At 39.8% G+C, this 17,596-nt stretch overlaps 1 protein-coding gene across 1 annotated transcript in view; it reads left to right on the forward strand.

Moving 5' to 3' along the window:
• The window catches only part of DCHS2 (dachsous cadherin-related 2), a 244,291-nt gene that overhangs the window by 174,843 nt on the left and 51,852 nt on the right, over nt 1-17,596 (forward strand). The window contains exons 11-13 of the mRNA XM_040471942.1: nt 10,016-10,150; nt 10,360-10,569; nt 15,472-16,329. Of these exons, the coding sequence (XP_040327876.1) occupies nt 10,016-10,150; nt 10,360-10,569; nt 15,472-16,329 (1,203 nt within the window). The remainder of the gene's footprint in view (nt 1-10,015; nt 10,151-10,359; nt 10,570-15,471; nt 16,330-17,596) is intronic.

A 17,596-nucleotide genomic window follows, 5' to 3' on the forward strand; every position in this document is an offset into this window, starting at 1 on the left:
GTTATGCCAAAGGTTATGGTTTGCTGGATGGAGAATTTAGATGCAAATTTTTTGTTTTTCTGGCTTTGCATTGATGGATGTTTGAAATACACATTAGCATCTTCATGAGTCTCATCCACCTTGACGTGTTGTGGAGACCATTTTGGCTTACTGTTAATCTCAGTGTTTTTAATGAGGCCAGATTTGTTAAGCAAGTGCCTTTGAATGTATTTTCCCTCAACCTTTTGTTGTTTTTGTTTTTTGGTTTTTGTTTTTTATCTTTGCTTGTTGGTTTAAAACAATGAAAAAGAATTATGCATAAGAACTAGATGGCGTAGTCAAGATTTTAACATAACTGGCGTCACATTGGAATTTATGAATGGTTTACTTTTTAGTATGTATTTTTAAAAAATAGTATAGCGTTACTTAATACTAGAAAGCTTAACATATGTTTTTAAAATTGTAAGCCTACATGTAGTGTTGTTTGGCCTTCAAAACCCATGGGACTTCGAGCCCTGCATGTTTATGATGTATGACTCACACTAGTACTAACAGGAGTTTTTTCATGTATTAAAAGGGAAAAACAACTACCAGGTTTTAACTAAGATATTAAAACTGCTACAGCTTTGGTACCACCAACAAGAGTTCTATTGTTAAGGAGAAAAGATTTACCCCCGGGGGCGCCCCTCCCCTAGTCCCTGGAGAAAGGGTGCCCCCGCTAGGGCAGATGAATCTCTCCTGCTGATATATTTGCTCAATAGTGGTGAATACAAGATCATTTAACAGCACGCTGCCATGCAAAAAATGTCAAATTCTATAATGAGATTTTATTCTCCATTCCATAAAAAAACTGTACAGTTGACCCTTGACCAACGTGGGGATGAGGAGTGCTGACTGCCCCCCACACAGTCAAAAACCCACGTTTAACTTTTGAGGCTCCAAAAACTTAACCACTGGTAGCCTGCAGTTGACCAGAAGCCTTACTGATAATGTAAACCGTCAATGAACACATGTTTTGTAGATTATATGTATTCTATACTATATTATTACAACAAAATAAGCTAGAGACAAGAAAATGGTTTTAGGAAAATCAGAAGGAAGAGAAAATAAATTTACAGTACTATACTGTATTTATAAAAAAAAATCCACGTGTACATGAATTCGTGTAGTTCAAATCGTGTTGTTCAAGGGTCAGCTGTATTCTCTGTCTGAGTTTATTTGGAATTAACTCTGGATCTGATTTCCTGAAAAATGTCTTGTGCTGGATTACAACTTCACACGACAGCCTATACTTGGAGCGAGGGAGAAACACTGCCATGACGGTATTTCATCTGTTTCGTTGACTCTAAAACAGCATTCACTGTAAAATGCATCTAACTTCAGAAATATTCAAACGTGGGGAAAAATAAGCCTTAAAATTAATGAAATAGTAAGCATGAAAAAAAAGAATAAGAACCACTTATAATTTTCCTCACCCAGAGACAATCACTATTAAAACTTTGATTTAGTCTTATTTCATGCAGGGAATTGTCATTGTCTAATTATTTACTCGTCTCTCTGCCCATTAGGCTGGGAACTTCTCATGGATTCAGGGCATGTTTTATTAACTTTTATCCCAGGTCCCTAATGTAGTGCAAGCTAAGACATAGTAGCTCAGTAAAGATTTTGACTCTGTGATTTGAGAAACTGGAACATCTGTAAAATAACCTGCTTCAAGTTGCCTTCACTCTTCAGAATTCATTCATTTGTTTATTCAATTCAATCAGTCAGGCATGATCCTATTTTGCTTTAGAAATGTCTGACTTGTGTGGGCATTCTACGGTTGAGGAGTTCCATGACAAATGATCTTCCTAAAAAGTAAACCTGAAAATAACACTCCTATGGTCAGAATTCTTTATTAATTCCTCATGGTTTTGAGGATGAAGTTTTATTTTCTCTTGTTTAACAGCCATTCACTTTATGCAGTGACTCTAGCTTTCTTCTATCCTCAACTGCTATCCCTCTCCCACCCTTGACTCCAGGACAGGGCTCTGCAAACTTTTCTCTGTAAAGGGCAAGGTACTAAATATTTTAGGTTTTGAGGACTATGCAGTTTCTGTCACTCAACTCTGACGTCTCACCAAGACAGCAGCAACAGATAATACATAAAGAAATGAGAGCAGGTGTGTTTCAGCAAAACTTTACAAAAGTGGCCAGTAGTCTACAGTTTGCCAGTGGGTGGTCTAATAGATACATCTAATTAAGACATCTAAGTTACTTGCTACTTTCTGCACATTAGATCCAGTTGTGATGTCATCAAAGTAGTGGTTCAGTATGATGTTCTATTGGATCCCAAGATGAGCAATATCTCTGTCAAGTAGATGATGGCCGATAGTGGAAGAGATTACATAGAGAGGTACTCTGTTGTTTCTGCTGGGTAAAAGCAAATCACTTCTTTTTTTTTTTTTAAGTTTTTTTTTTTTTTGGTATGTAATTTATTGTCAACTTGGTTTCCATACAACACCCAGTGCTCATCCCAACAGGTGCCCTCCTCAATGCCCTTCACCCACTTTCCCCTCTCCCCCACCCCCCATCAACCCTCAGTTTGTTCTCAGTATTTAAGGGTCTCTTATGGTTTGCCTCCTTCCCTCTCTGTAACTTTTTTTCCCCCTTTCCCTCCCCCCTGGTCTTCTGTTGAGTTTCTCAGGATCCATATAGGAGTGAAAACATATATATCTGTCTTTTTCTGCCTGACTTATTTCACTTAGCATAACACTCTCCAGTTCCATACACGTTGCTACAAATGGCCATATTTCATTCTTTCTCACTGCCAAGTAGTATTCCATTGTATATACAAACCACATCTTCTTTATCCATTTGTCAGTTAATGGACATTTTGGCTCTTTCCATAATTTGGCTATTGTTGAAGGTGCTGCTATAAACATTGGGGTACAAGTGCCCCTATGCATCAACACTCCTGTATCCCTTGGGTAAATTCCTAGCAGTGCTATTGCTGGGTCATAGGATAGGTCTATTTTTAATCTTTTGAGGAATCTTCACACTGTTCTCCAGAGAGGCTGCTCAAGTTTGCATTCCCACCAACAGTGCAAGAGGGTTCCCGTTTCTCCACATCCTCACCAGCATCTATAGTCTCCTGATTTGTTCATTTTAGCCACTCTGACCGGCATGAGGTGGTATCCCAGTGTGGTTTTGATTTGTATTTCCCTGATTAGGAGTGACGTTGAGTATCTTTTCATGTGCCTGTTGGCCATCTGGATGCCTTATTTAAAAAAGTGTATATTCATGTCTTCTGCCCATGTCTTCACTAGATTATTTGTTTTTCGGGTGTGGAGTTTGGTGAGTTCTTTATAGATTTTGGATACTGGCCCTTTATCCAATTTGTCATTTGCAAATATCTTTTCCCATTCCATCAGTTGCCTTTCAGTTTTGTTGATTGTTTCCTTTGCAGTGCAGGAGCTTTTTATCTTGATGAGGTCCCAATAGTTCACTTTTGCTTTTAATTTCCTTGCCTTTGGAGACGTGTCAAGAAAGAAATTTCTGTGGCTGAGGTCAGAGAGCTTTTTTCCTGCTTTCTCCTCTAGGGTTTCGATTGCTTCCTGTCTCACATTCAGGTCCTTCATCCATTTTGAGTTTATTTTTGTGAATGGTGTAAAAATGGTCTACTTTCATTCTTCTGCATGTTTTCTGTCCAGTTCTCCCAACACCATTTGTTAAAGAGACTGTCTTTTTTCCATTGGATACTCTTCCCTGCTTTGTCAAAATTAGTTGGCCATACATTTGTGGGTCCAATTCTGGAGTCTCTATTCTATTCCATTGGTCTATGTGTCTGTTTTTATGCCAATACCATGCTGTCTTGATGATTATAGCTTTGTACTAGAGGCTAAAGTCTAGGATTGTGATGCCTCCCACTTTGGTCTCGTTCTTCAATATTACTTCAGCTATTCGGGGCCTTTTGTGGTTCCATATGAATTTCAGGATTGCTTGTTCTAGTTTCGAGAAGAATGCTGGTGCAATTTTGATTGGGATTGCATTGAATGTGTAGTTAGCTTTGGGTAGTATTGACATTTTAACAATATGCATTCTTCCAATCCATGAGCACAGAATGTTTTCCTATTTCTTTGTAGCTTCTTCAATTTCCTTCATAAGCTTTCTATAGTTTTCAGCATACAGATCTTTTACATCTTTGGTTAGGTTTATTCCTAGGTATTTTATGCTTCTTGGTGCAATTGTGAATGGGATCAGTTTCTTTATTTGTCTTTCTGTTGCTTCATTATTAGTGTATAAGAATGCAACTGATTTCTGTACATTGATTTTGTATCCTGTGACTTTGCTGAATTCATGTATCAGTTCTAGCAGATTTTTGGTGGAGTCTATCGGGTTTTCCATGTATAATATCATGTCATCTGCAAAAAAGTGAAAACTTGACTTCATCTATGCCCACTTTGATGCCTTTGATTTCCTTTTGTTGGCTGATTGCTGATGCTAGAACTTCCAACACTGTGTTAAACAACAGCAGTGAGAGTGGACAACTCTGTCATGTTCCTGATCTCAGGGGGAAATCTCTCAGTTTTTCCCCATTGAGGAGCTGTGGGCTTTTCATAAATGGCTTTTATGATGTTTAAGTATGTTCCTTCTATCCTGACTTTCTTGAGGGTTTTTATTAAGAAAGGATGCTGAATTTAAAAGCAAATCACTTCTGATTGTTTTACAAGTTGGTATAGAGTGTTTGTTCTCAGAAGATGGTCTCCAGGGTCAGGGCACCATCATTCACAGCCTCCAGAGGCCAATTAGCAGAGGGGCATTTAAAGGTGCTGGCATCCTTCTAACTGATATCTTTCCCAGAGTCTTTATAAAGGAAGGTCCTCTGAACTCTTGGGAAATGTACCGAGGGTAGGGGTAGAGTGCTGGGTGGGCATGTCATACATGGCAAACCTGTCCTAACATTCCCAGTTCTTCAAGCTTTGCGAATCTTACTGTATAGTATGCATAAGATGCGGCATCTCAGCCTCAGTGAGGATAGGCCACTCTTAAATCAGTCCATCAAAGAAACTGTCAAGAGACATAACTGTATGAATTAACACATGACACCAAGAGTTCCAGCCTAAACCAAAATTGTGTTTTATTTTCCTGGGTCTCACATCCTCAGAGATGATTTCCACACATATTCCCCAGGTTTATTCTAATATAAATTAGAAAAAATTGTGCCATTCTTTAGAAGTGGAGCCAGATTTGCACATGACTGCCTGCAATATGTTGGGATGACTGTACTTATAGGTCTTCATGTGAATAAACGTCTCCTTGCTAGAAGTTACCTGTTGTGTCTGCCACTCAGTTTGAGTCTGATCTTCAGGGAGATTAATTTTAGGGCTTGCAAGAAGCTTTCTGGTTTTTAGTTATGACTTGGCTGCAGGTTTAAAGCTTCAGCTTGTAGTTTTCTTTCTGTAAGTTCCTAGTATAGTTCAGAAACAGCTATCTCACATCATACTCCTTTTTACTATCATACGGCCATTTGGTCCTCTAAGGAATTTGAGTCCTTTGATAGTAACTTCCTCATAATCGAATGCAGGTGATAATTTAATTGATTGTGCTATCACTGCAAGTCATGAAGTACTAGTATCCCATTTCCCATAATCAAAGAACCCAGCACTGTATGCAAGGCCAAAGACATAACCAAACTCAGAATCCCTGATACCTGAGACCCATCCTGCTGCCAAGTTCTCTATCAGTCAGGTGCAGCCAGGAAAACCAGAGATTATAATACAGGTGTTGGAAGGCTAAGTAAGCAAAAGGGAATCTGGAGATAACCCAGGAAAAATAACCATAGAAACAGCGATCACCCCTAGAAGAGGTCAAGGTTATCAGAACCTAAAGAGAAAATTAAAGGGCCTTGCAGAGCCTGGCTCTGGGAGTGCCAGAAGATTGAAAGCCATGAGCAGTTACTACAGTAGATGAAATGACAGCGCTGACAGAGACAGCGAGCAAACAGAAGGGGGTCCCATCGCCTCTCCTTCTGACTTTCACTCTCCCTCTGGTGTCCCCTGGCGGCAGACCAGAGGATGGAGTCCATTGGCAAGACAAGACTGTGGCTTACAGATCCCCAGCCCCAGCATCATGGGGCAGAGCAGAGCAGGATGGATTTAGATCCAAGACAACAATAGTTTCATAACTAATAGCCACGGAAAGAACTGAGAGAGGAGCATTCAGAGAGATCAGCAACTACTAAGACCTGACAGAAAGAAATGAAACACGTTTGCAGGACAGAAGGGAAGCCAGCGGGACCAGGAGCATAGCAGTGGAGTACGTGAAAAGAGGTTGGAGAAATAAGCAGAACCCATATAATGTGGGGCTTTGTAGACTGTACTGAGGTGTTTGGATTTTACTTTGAATGCATTCAAACATTCTTTCTTCTTTCTTACGTGTTAAATCCTATTCATCTTTAGAGGCTCAGCTTAGACAGAAGGCAACCATACTTTCCCAGTGATGTCTTATGTGGAATTGTAGTTGCTTGCTAACTCATCCTTGTGCTGTGCTATTCTGCAAGCACTGTGAGGAGAGAGAATTTGCCTTCCTGCTGGAAGTTATATTCTTAGCCCCTGGCATGGTACCTTAGCATCTACTGTCACTCTCTATATATGTTTATTTAATGAGGTAATGAAAAACTGTCTACCTCGGGTGAGTCTTCCCTGATCCACTTCCTCAGTGATTTCATATTTTCTATGACACTGTCTATAATTCATTGATATAATTGCTTGCCCCACTAGAGGGAAAGTTTGAGAACCAAGATAATTACTTATTATTCAAGGGTATCTTTCCAGTGCCTGGCACTCAGTATATGTGCATATGTGCAATGAACACGTGAATGAGTGAACACACAAATGAATGAGTGAACACATGAATGAATGAGACAACCAAAGACCTGAAGCTTAATGCAGACACATGGATGTCATCTGCATATGGGTAAAAACTTGAAGACAGTGGATTGGGAAAGAGGTGGGATGAATTCCTTCCTCCACCATCTTTTTTGTCTCTCCCTCTCATCTGTTTCACTTTGTTCCTTCTTTTCCATCTTTTTTTAATATGAAATTTATTGTCAACTTGATTTTCCATCTTTTTAAACATCAGTGAGCAATATCTGAAGCCACAGAGAAGAAAAATCAGATAAAAACTAAAATAACCAGTAAATTTTATAACCAGAAGGTCTTGGTGACTATAGAAAGAATAGCTAGGTATGACATTTTCAAGCTAGCTGCAGAGAACGGATAGCATTTTAAAAATAAGCTCAGCTATAATGAGAAGGAAAAAAAAATCTTGATTCCTCTAGACAGAGTAGAATATAATTTAAGGGAAATAATTAATGAGAAAGACTAGACATGAGGAAAATTCCTAAAAGGAGCACTGGAAGGATTACTCTTGCCATTGAAACAGAAACCAGGAGTTAGAGTTGAGTTTAGACGCAGAAAGTTGAGGGAGTGCTTTCCTGATGCCTTCATTTTCTCTGGGAAATATGACAGAAAGCCATCTGTGGAAGTGAGCCCAGAGGTGTTGGGTGGGAGACCTTGAATAGGAGAGGGATGACACGGGAGAGTTGGAAGGGGACTGCTGGATGATGATGACATTTCTGCAGCCTCAGTCTATGCTGTTGTGACATTTTCTTCCAGCCCCAGTTATCTGCTGGGTATCCAAGGAGGGCAGAGAGATGGTTGGAATGATGCTGGCTTAAGGCTTTGCTCGGCATCTTTGGCCAAAAGCCGCCAGACTGAGGAAACTGTCACAGTTGTGAAAGTGATCATTCATGGGTCTGGGCTGGAGAGAGAAAGAACTGAATTGAGAGGGGTGTCTTGGAGAAATTAAGAGGTCACAATGCTATAGGTCTTGAGGTCTAAGAGCAATATATGTATGTGTCCACACACACACACACACACACACACACACACACACACACACACATACCTCTCACTAGGTGTATGTCATAAGTATACCACTGAATATCTTCAGATCCCTATTTCCAATATGGTTAGTAAGGTGAGGAAATTAGACTGAATAATCTCTATTTTATTTTTATTTTCTTGGTGCTCACGTTTGATGATGCTGTGTTTCTTCTGGATGATTATAGGGTATAAGGTGGAAGAAGGAAGGCACTAATTAAATTCTAAAAGAACCATATTTTAAAGTTATTTCACATAATTTCAGTTATGAAGGGTGTGAATTTGGGAGTGTGAAATGTATGTAAAAAATGTATGTATGCAAACTATAGGTATAAATAAGAATCTTGTTTATCCTTCATAATATACTAGGAGGATTAAAGGTGAATGGCTTGTTGTCTCAGGAATCAAAGCTATATAGGATAACGGAAATAATGAAATCTGAAAGTTTCTAAGAAGTCAGGAAAATATTGGTAAGGCACACTACAAAATAATGGGAACAATGGGAGGAAGAGAAAATATAAAGAATTGAGTTTATGTTTAAACATTTTCTGGGTTTGACAAGTGTTGGGAATTAAAATATTAAACATTTTAAATAAAGATTAAAATAACATATAATGCAGAGTATAACATAATGTATAATGTATGATGAAATCCTATAAGTGAGTGAATTGATTTCAAAAATAAAGGGTCCAAAATTAAATGGTGCTGTTCTCCATGTCAACTCCCTGAAGTTGTTTGATTCACCATTGGCTCTTAGGCCATTGGGTGTCAAACTATGTGACACCATATAGTGACACCAAATGGTATATACCATTTTCATAATGTACTAAGAGATAGACAGAAATAATACATTCAGCCCGGAATTTTTAGAATTTTTGTCTTGGCTACAGAAGAGAGATTATGTGATCATTACGAGACCAAAGTAGTCTCCAGGATTATTAAATAATCATTAGTGGAATAATAAGCCTAATGTCTACTGATAGACTGGTATTTTGGGGGGACCTCTGACCATACCATATCAAACCTATTGATTGTATCTTATTAGACTTTATTTTCTCTTAAGGCCATTAAAATGCCTGCAGACTATGTCAAATATCCTTTCCCTTTCGAGTGACATAGTACATTTATTCTTACATAAAACTGGCCTTATATTCCACTCCCTCCAGCACTCAGTCCTATGTTATAGCCTCTAGACCATAGTGGAATGAAAATTTTTAAGATTGGCAGGATGGAAATTTGTAATTGAAGTTTTTTGGTATTGTTGTTAAGGCCAAAGAATAGTATTTCATCTTTTATTGAAGTATAAAATCATATACTCTAAGTACTATCTCTGCTCCTAGATTCTTGTCAGTTAAGAAAGAAGATAGGAAAATAATTAAACGGAACTTGTATAAGGGGCAAATAAACTACAACAGCCTGGGATAAACTCATTAAGTTAATGGTATGAATGATCTTCATAATCAATGATGGAGATGATGTAATACTTTTCTTAGGGAAGAAGTGAAACCCCCCAAATTGGGAAACATTATTTTCAAAATGCATGATAACATGATACCACATCTCTCGCTCCAAATAGGAGACTGAATGCTAAGTAAAAAACAAAACAAAAATATGCATATAAGCAAGTCTACGTGCTTTCCTCCTGTACTGGAGAATAAACAAAATACCATAACTGAGCACAAGTTTTTAAATAGAGGGTTGATCTAAAGAAATTGTCATTTGGCTCTCAAGCTTATAATTATGTCATTAAATCACAATCAGGGGTGTTAGAAGGAGTAATTAGGAATATATTGTAGGGTTGCGCACTCATAAGAAATCTTTTATGGGAGGGAAAAAATCTTAAGCATTCACTGTGGGGAAGTCTCCTAAGACTTTTGAAAATCAAGCATTTCAGCCCATGAGGCTTTTATTTAGCAAGAACGGCCGAAAGAAGGGTGTGTGTGTGTGTGTGTATGTGTGTGTTTTGGATGTTTTACCTTAATTTGAAGGCTGTTTAAGTGTCTTGCCTTTTTCATCTATGGCCTGACATGTTCACAGGAAAAAGAATAAGAAAACAGATGACTGGTTTCCAAAGGGATAATTACTAAGTTTTTCTTTCTATTTTTCTTAAGGAATCAATTCCAAGTTTCAGTTTGAAATCATGCCAGGTGCTTCATCTGGGTTGTTCAAGATAAATCCTGACACTGGAGAGGTAGTGACAACCACCACACTTGACAGAGAAGTTCAGGAAGTTTTCACCCTTCGAGGTAAGGGATCCCTGGACGATGCTAAAAAAACAAAAACAAGCAGCAGGAGGGTAGTGGTAACATTTTACATTTCTGCAGAGTGTCTTGAAATAAAATGCGCTTGACCCAGTGCTACCCAGGTAGTTTGGTCTGATGCAGTCTGGTTGGGGCAGTGCATGCTAGGCATGAATTCACGGCCACAATCTGTGTTCTCTTTTATTTCACATCAGTACTTGTGCGAGATGGGGGAGTCCCTTCGTTATCTGGCACCACCACGATTCTCTGTACTGTGGAAGATGAAAACGATCACGCACCAGAGATTATTGTCCCCAGTCATAGCATTGAGGTTCTGGAAAACCAAGAGCCAGGGGTTGCCTACACTATTTTGGCTTCTGATATGGATGCTGGTGATAATGGAGCTGTCAGGTATCATATAATTGGTAAGTATTTTCTTTTTTAAAATTCTCCTCAGGACACTGCCCGAGTTGACACACTGGTGATTATTCTGTATTTGGTGTTTATCACAGTGTCTTTAGAAAACACGCCAAGAGCTGTTTGGTGCTGTATGTGTCCTTTCCACAGACACCATGAACCGACGGCCTCCGAATTCTTAAATCTCCCCTCAATGACACTTGTGAATTTTTCTTTTTTAAAAACATTTTTTTAAGATTTTTTTTTTTTTTTTGAGAGAGAGAGAGAGAGACAGAGTGCAAGTGGGGGCAGGGGCAGAGAGAGAGGGAGACACAGAATTGGAAGCAGGCACCAGGCTCTGAGCGGTCTGCACAGAGCCCGACTTAGGGCTCAAACTCATGAACCATGAGATCATGACCTGAGCCACAGTCGGATGCTTAACCGACTGAGCCACCCAGGTGCCCCTCTTGTGAATTTTAATATACTAGTGGATGTGCAGATGGAACATATAACTTTATTCCATTTTTGTGGCTTTCATATGATCGCTAATGTTTTTATTATCTTGAGCCATCAAGAATTTTGTCATGCCCTTCTTTTTTCAAAAAAAAAATTTAAAGTTTCTGAGAGACAGAGTGTGAGCAGGGGAAGGGCAGAGAGAGGGAGACACAGAATCCAAAGCAGGCTATAGGCTCTGAGCTGTCAGCACAGAGCCCCACACAGGGCTCAAACTCACAAACTGCAGGATCATGACCCAAGCCAAAGTCAGATGGTTAATGGACTGAGCCACCCAGGCACCCCTGTCAGGTCCTTCTTAAATGGAGGCTAGAACAGACAGAGACAGTTCCCAGATCTGAATATCGGTGTAACACTTAAGATCTACACTTAAGAGTGTATCCCACTCTTGATAAAAATCTGTAAGAACTTCTACTAGAAGATAATTTTGTGATATTGCTCCCTTTGGATCAGAAAAATAAAGATCTCTGGCAGAATAATGGTAGCATTTGTATGGAGAGAGCTGCATCTTCTTATTCATTTAGGAGAAAAAGTGATTGAAGAATCTGATTTTTGGCAGGTGTCGGAGTGCACATAGAATATGAGTTGAGGAGAGAGAGGAATGCTTCAGAGACTACATCTTATGGAGGAAACCACTTTCAGATCTTTAGATCTTGTAAAAGCAGTTTTGGAACTAGCCTCTGAAAGCTATCACTCTCTATTTGCTAAAAATTCTAGGACCAGTCGCATTTTCTATATACCACCATTTTACTCCAAAATGAGAATAGCTTTATTTCCTTTTTGCCTGATTATAAGAATGATACGTGATTGTTATAGGATATATATACAGATTTATGGAGAACAAAAGTAGGAACACACAAAATTTTTGTCTTGCTGAGATAACCCCTTTACTATTTTGAAAAGTGCTCTCCCATGAACCTTGTGAATGGAGACATCAATTTTACATATATTGGACAATTTATATATGCTATTTTGCTACCTCATTTTTTTTTATATATGAAATTTATTGTCAAATTGGTTTCCATACAACACCCAGTGCTCATCCCAAAAGCTACCTCATTTTTAAACTCATTTTTAACATACTGTTTGAACCTTTCGGGTGAGTAAATAGACATATATGTTAGCATTTCTAATGATGTTTCCTCTTATTGCATATGTCTAATATCACTTATTCCATCCATTCCCTTTTATGGTCTTCGAGGTATTGACCACAATAGCAGTCTTATTATAAAAATGCTACCGTTGAACAACACTTGCTTAATTATTTCTTTATGATAAATGTAAGTAGAGTTATCATGTTCAAGGGCATATATATTTTAAATGTTTACATGCAATGTCATATTTCATCCTGAAGAACGATACCCTTTCAAACTAACTTGTGTAAGTGAGCCCCATTTTCTTCTTTCCTACCCATTGCATTGAGTCCTTTCCTTCTTCTATAAACTCCACTTGTTCTCTAGAACTTCCCAAACAATCTGTGATTAAGGACCAGAGTTGGATTTTTTTAAATTTCCGATCTGTTGTACACTGAAATTTGTGTTAAATACAATAAATATGAATGACTGTGAGAAAAAAAAGGCATAGCCCCATTTTTTAAAAATCTATTTGTGCAGATGTAAAATTATTTTGTCAAGTGGCGGTAAGATTTTCTAAATGCTTGCTCTCAAATTCTGTGCTTGTCTTCTTGAGCACTGATAACAATCCCCAGATTGCCACTTGTCCCCTCTCACTGCATCAGGGACTTTTTTTTTTCTCATTGGCTTTTTCCCATACTGTCAAAATTTCCCCTTCCTCTTGTTTTTCCCATCAGTATTTACCAGCCTTTTTCGTCTTGAAGACACACATCTTCCCTCAGGTGTGTGTCCCTTCTCACTCTCTTTTCCTTCACAACCGAGCTTCTTAAAAATCATTGGCTTCTCTCTGGTTTCTGACCTTACCTTGCTTTCACTTCTTATCCTGCTACCATGTGTTCTACTGAAACTACCCTTGCAGAGAGACGCTTGGGATCTTGTTGCTAAATCCAGCGGATCTTTTCACTTCTTAATTTGATTGTCCTGCTTTTGTGCCTTTGCACACCCTGCCCTGGACACTTGGCCGCACCTTGACTTCAGAAGGTCACTTTCTCCTGATCCTTCATGTCCTTTCTAGACAAGCCTTTCCAATGTCCTTGTGCTGCGGGTGGTCTTCTGACTTATTGAAGTTTCCATGGTGTTTGGTGCTTAGTATTTTTTTTTTTTATTTTCCTCATAGACATACTCTCACTGAGTCATTGCATCCAGTCCCTGTCTTCAGCTACCACTGCCCCCCTATATCTCCCTATCTCCCTGCATTCTGTGTCTTAACCCCATTAAAGGACATTTTTTAAGTAAAATAATGACTTTCATACAAATATAAAATTAACAACTGCCAAAGATTTTTTTAAGTCATGATTAATGAGCAAAACAAAAAGATGTTAAAATTGTTCCAAGAAGAATTCTTGTTTTTAGCTTATTTATTTTTGTGAGAGAGAGACAGAGAGAACCCTCACTTGCAAGCGAGTGGGGGAGGGGCAGAGAGAGAGAGGAAGAGAGAGGATCCCAAGCAGGCTCTGCACTGTCAGTGTCAAAACCAAGCTTTGACATTGCTGCCCAGGCTTCTTCCTAAAACAGAAGTGTGATTCATGATCCTTTCCTGTCTAAAACCGTTCAGGGGCTCCCTACAGATGTTAAGGTAGACTCCTCTGCAGTATACACAGGGCGCTTCATGATTTTACCCTCTCCTTCTCTCCTAAATTCATGTCTTCCCAGCTGCCAGCCCTCTCTCTGCCCTCTGCTTGCAAACACCCAGGGAACCCTGTGTTCTAGTTACACTAAAACATTTGCAGCTATTAACTTCTCGTAGTCGTAAGACTTCCTTCAGGCTCCAAATTGTTTCACCTCAAAGACCCAGTCCTCATGCCCAACGGCATCACACTACCAATGTGGAATGCTTCCTTCAGGCTCTCTCCTCTACCTACAATGCACTTGCCAAACCTTTAGCCTGGCCCCTTCCTCTTTAGGGATCAGTTGTGATGTCGCTCTCTCCAATCGTTCCCGCTCAGCCAAACACAGGATTGTGTGCCCTTCATCTCCGTCTCAGCGCCCCGTGCATATGATTTTCACACCACACTTTGATGTCCCGGTACTGACCCAAATTCCTCCTGCACCGTAATTCTTGGAGACTGGGATCATGGCTTACTCTCCTCATATTCCCAGTATCCAGCACATGCTTGGCATGTGGCAGGTTCTCCTTAAATGTCTGCTGAGTGAATGAATCATTTTATCAACTACAAATGCCACAGAAATGTAGGTTTGTCAGATCACCCCTATGTGTGGTACAAATTACTTGTGTGTTATGAATAAAATGCAAATGCAAGTCTCTTCTCCTCAGCCCCTAGCTGTTCTTTTGAATGCTGTTCTACTTCTTCCCCATAGACCCCTGGCAGATGCTAGTAAATCCTCACACTGTTTGGAATAGTGAGCCTCATCCAAGAATGTGCCCTTCATCCAAGATATTGCCGGAAAGTCGTGGAACTATATTTTTCCTGACTAAAAGTTATTTATTTATTCTGAGAGACAGAGAGAGCACCAGCAAGGGAGAGGCAGAGAAAAGGAGAGAGAGGGGAAGACAGAATCCTAAGCAGGCTCCATACTGTCAGTACAGAGCCCGACATGGGGCTCAAACTCACAAACTATGAGATCATGACCTGAGCTGAAACCAAGAGTCAGACGCTTAACCAACTGAGCCACCTAGGTGTCCCATTGTTGTTTTATCTCAATGAAAACATATACTTTAATCAGAGGAAAAATATATGAATATAAAAAGTTGTAGATGCAGACACAAAAATTCATACTCTTGCAAAGCAAGTCAAAGCAAGTAAATTATTTTTTTAAGTTTATTTATTTAGAGAGAGAGCAAGCAGAAAGAGGGGCAGAGAGAGAGGAAGAGAGAAAGAATCTCAAGCAGGCTCCACACTGTCAACACAGAGCCTGACATGAAGCTCAAAACCATGAACTGTAAGATCATGACCTGAGCTGAAGTCAAGCATCGGACACTTAACTCACTGAGCCACCCAGGCCCCCCTCTAATTATTGATTGAATTAAGATAGATATTGAATTATATTATTTTGTTTATCCCCTGATAAAAGAAGCTTCATGAGGGCGGGGACTCTATCATGTTCACTGCTGTATCCTCCATACTTACAAAAGTGCTAGGATGAAAAATCATGAAATAAATATTTGTTGAATGCATGAATCCTGCATATATCTCATCATATACATGAATGATATATGTAGCACATATACACATGAATCATATGTGTGTGTAAATATAGCCAGCAAAGGGCTGCTACTTCTTCAATTCGAATGCATTTTGAATTTGTATTTGTTTCCTTTCGTAGATGGAAATACTGATGAGTACTTTGCTATTAATGAAACATCAGGAGACCTCTCAACCACTCGCGCTTTGGACCGGGAGCAAGTCAGCAATTTTACCTTAGTCATCCTGTGTTCCGACCTAGGGGATCCACCGAGGAGCTCTCTAGTGCAGTTGCAGGTTAGAGTTTTGGATGACAATGACCATGGCCCTTCCTTCCCCATGCTGCATTACCAGGCCTCCGTGAGAGAAGATGCTGAAGTGGGGACAGTGGTTCTGGTACTATCTGCTGTGGACAAGGACGAAGGTCTGAATGGGCAAACTGAGTATTTTCTGGAGGGTGAAGCTTCTGGTACATTCACCATTGATTCTGTGGCGGGTGCGCTGAGAACCTGCCATACCTTGGACCGAGAAGCCAGATCCCAACATACATTTCGGGCTGTGGCCAGAGACTGTAGTGTCCAGGGCTCGAGAAGCACCACAGTAATTATAAAAGTGCATGTCATGGATGTTAATGACAATGATCCGGTGTGGGAGCAGAACCCCTTTGAAATTTTTCTTTCCGCCCAGTCACCTCCTAACCAGACAACTGCCATTCTGACAGCCAGCGACCCCGACTTGGGACCCAATGGAACTGTCATGTTTAGTTTTGCAGAGACCCAGTCGATGTTTTCTATTGATAAGTATACAGGAGAAGTTCAACTTCGGCACAACCCACCTTCAGAATATTTTCCAATCTGGCTGCAGTTAAAAGTTACGGACCAAGGCGTCCCAGCTAGGACAGCCACTGGCCTCTTAGTCGTTCACATGGAAGGAGAAGATAGAAAGATTTCCTTCAGCCACCCTCTGTATAAAGGGACTGTGACTGAAAATTGTGATGCAGGTGAGTGTCCGCTCAAGTTTTTGTATATTGCATCTGTCTGGGCAAAATGTTTAAAATGAAGGTTTATACAACAAGAGTGCTATTGCAGATTCAGTCATAAATTTCTGAGTTCAGCCAATTTTCTTTTATTTTTTAAAATTTTGTCAGCGTTTATTTTTGAGAGACAGAGAGACAGAGCATGAGTGGGAGAAGGGCAGAGAGAGAGAGGAAGACACAGGGTCTGAAGCAGGCTCCAGTCACTGAGCTGTAAGCATACAGCCCGACCCGGGGCTCGAACTCACAAACCATGAGGTCATGACCTGGGCCGATGTCAGATGCTTAACCGACTAAGCCACCCAGGTATCTCAGTATGCCAGTTTTCATCCATAGTACAGTATTAAAACAATACCTTCAATCAGGGCCCCTGGGTGGCTCTGTTGGTTAACTGTCTGACTCTTGGTTTCGACTCAGGTCATGATCTCACGGTTTGTGAGTTCGAGCCGTCTGTGAGTTCAAGCCCTGGATGGGGCTCTGTGCTGACGGTAGGAAACTTGCTTGGGATTCAGTCTCCCTCCCTGTCTCTGCCCCTTCCCTGTACACGTGTGCTCTCACTCTAAATAAATAAATAAACAAACTTAAAAAACAATACCTTCAGATATAGTAACACACACACAAACCTTTAAAAACAACAAAGAGTGAAATACTGAAAAATAAATCATTTAGGGCTTTTGAAGTTTCAGTTAATTTAGGTTTACAATCTCAAAAATAAACCCTTTTATTTAAATGTATATGAATCCTCAACAAGTGTGCATTTCCTAAAGTACTTTCTTAGAAGTACAATAAAAGAGGAGGCATGTTGTGGTTAAATGCTTGAGCTCTGCCTGAGTTTAATTCCAAATTCAACTACCGTGCCTCCTTGGGCAGCTCTGAGCCTCCCAATGCTCTGAGCCTCAGTTTCCTAACCCATAAATTAGGAATAATAATCATGCCTACCTCATTAGGTTCTGGGAGCTGAATAAGCTAGTTCATGTAAAGCACTTAGAGCAGTGTCTAATACATAGTAAGCATGTAATAAATAGAAACTACCACTGCTAATATTATTACTTCATTTCAATAGGGTCAGCAGTGGCTTTCAAACAATGCAGTAATATCTGATCCTCAAAGAATTTGGGGCAGATAATACAGCTCAGCACAGGCTTCTGCGAACAGTAACTATTTTTCCTAATAATGCTGTTTGTTTTCAATTATTTCCTTACATTTATGCCATACTGGGAAGCATAAATAAAAA

The sequence above is a fragment of the Herpailurus yagouaroundi genome, unplaced genomic scaffold, assembly GCF_014898765.1.
Source record: "Herpailurus yagouaroundi ecotype Mexico unplaced genomic scaffold, PumYag 28, whole genome shotgun sequence".
NCBI lineage: Eukaryota > Metazoa > Chordata > Mammalia > Carnivora > Felidae > Herpailurus > Herpailurus yagouaroundi.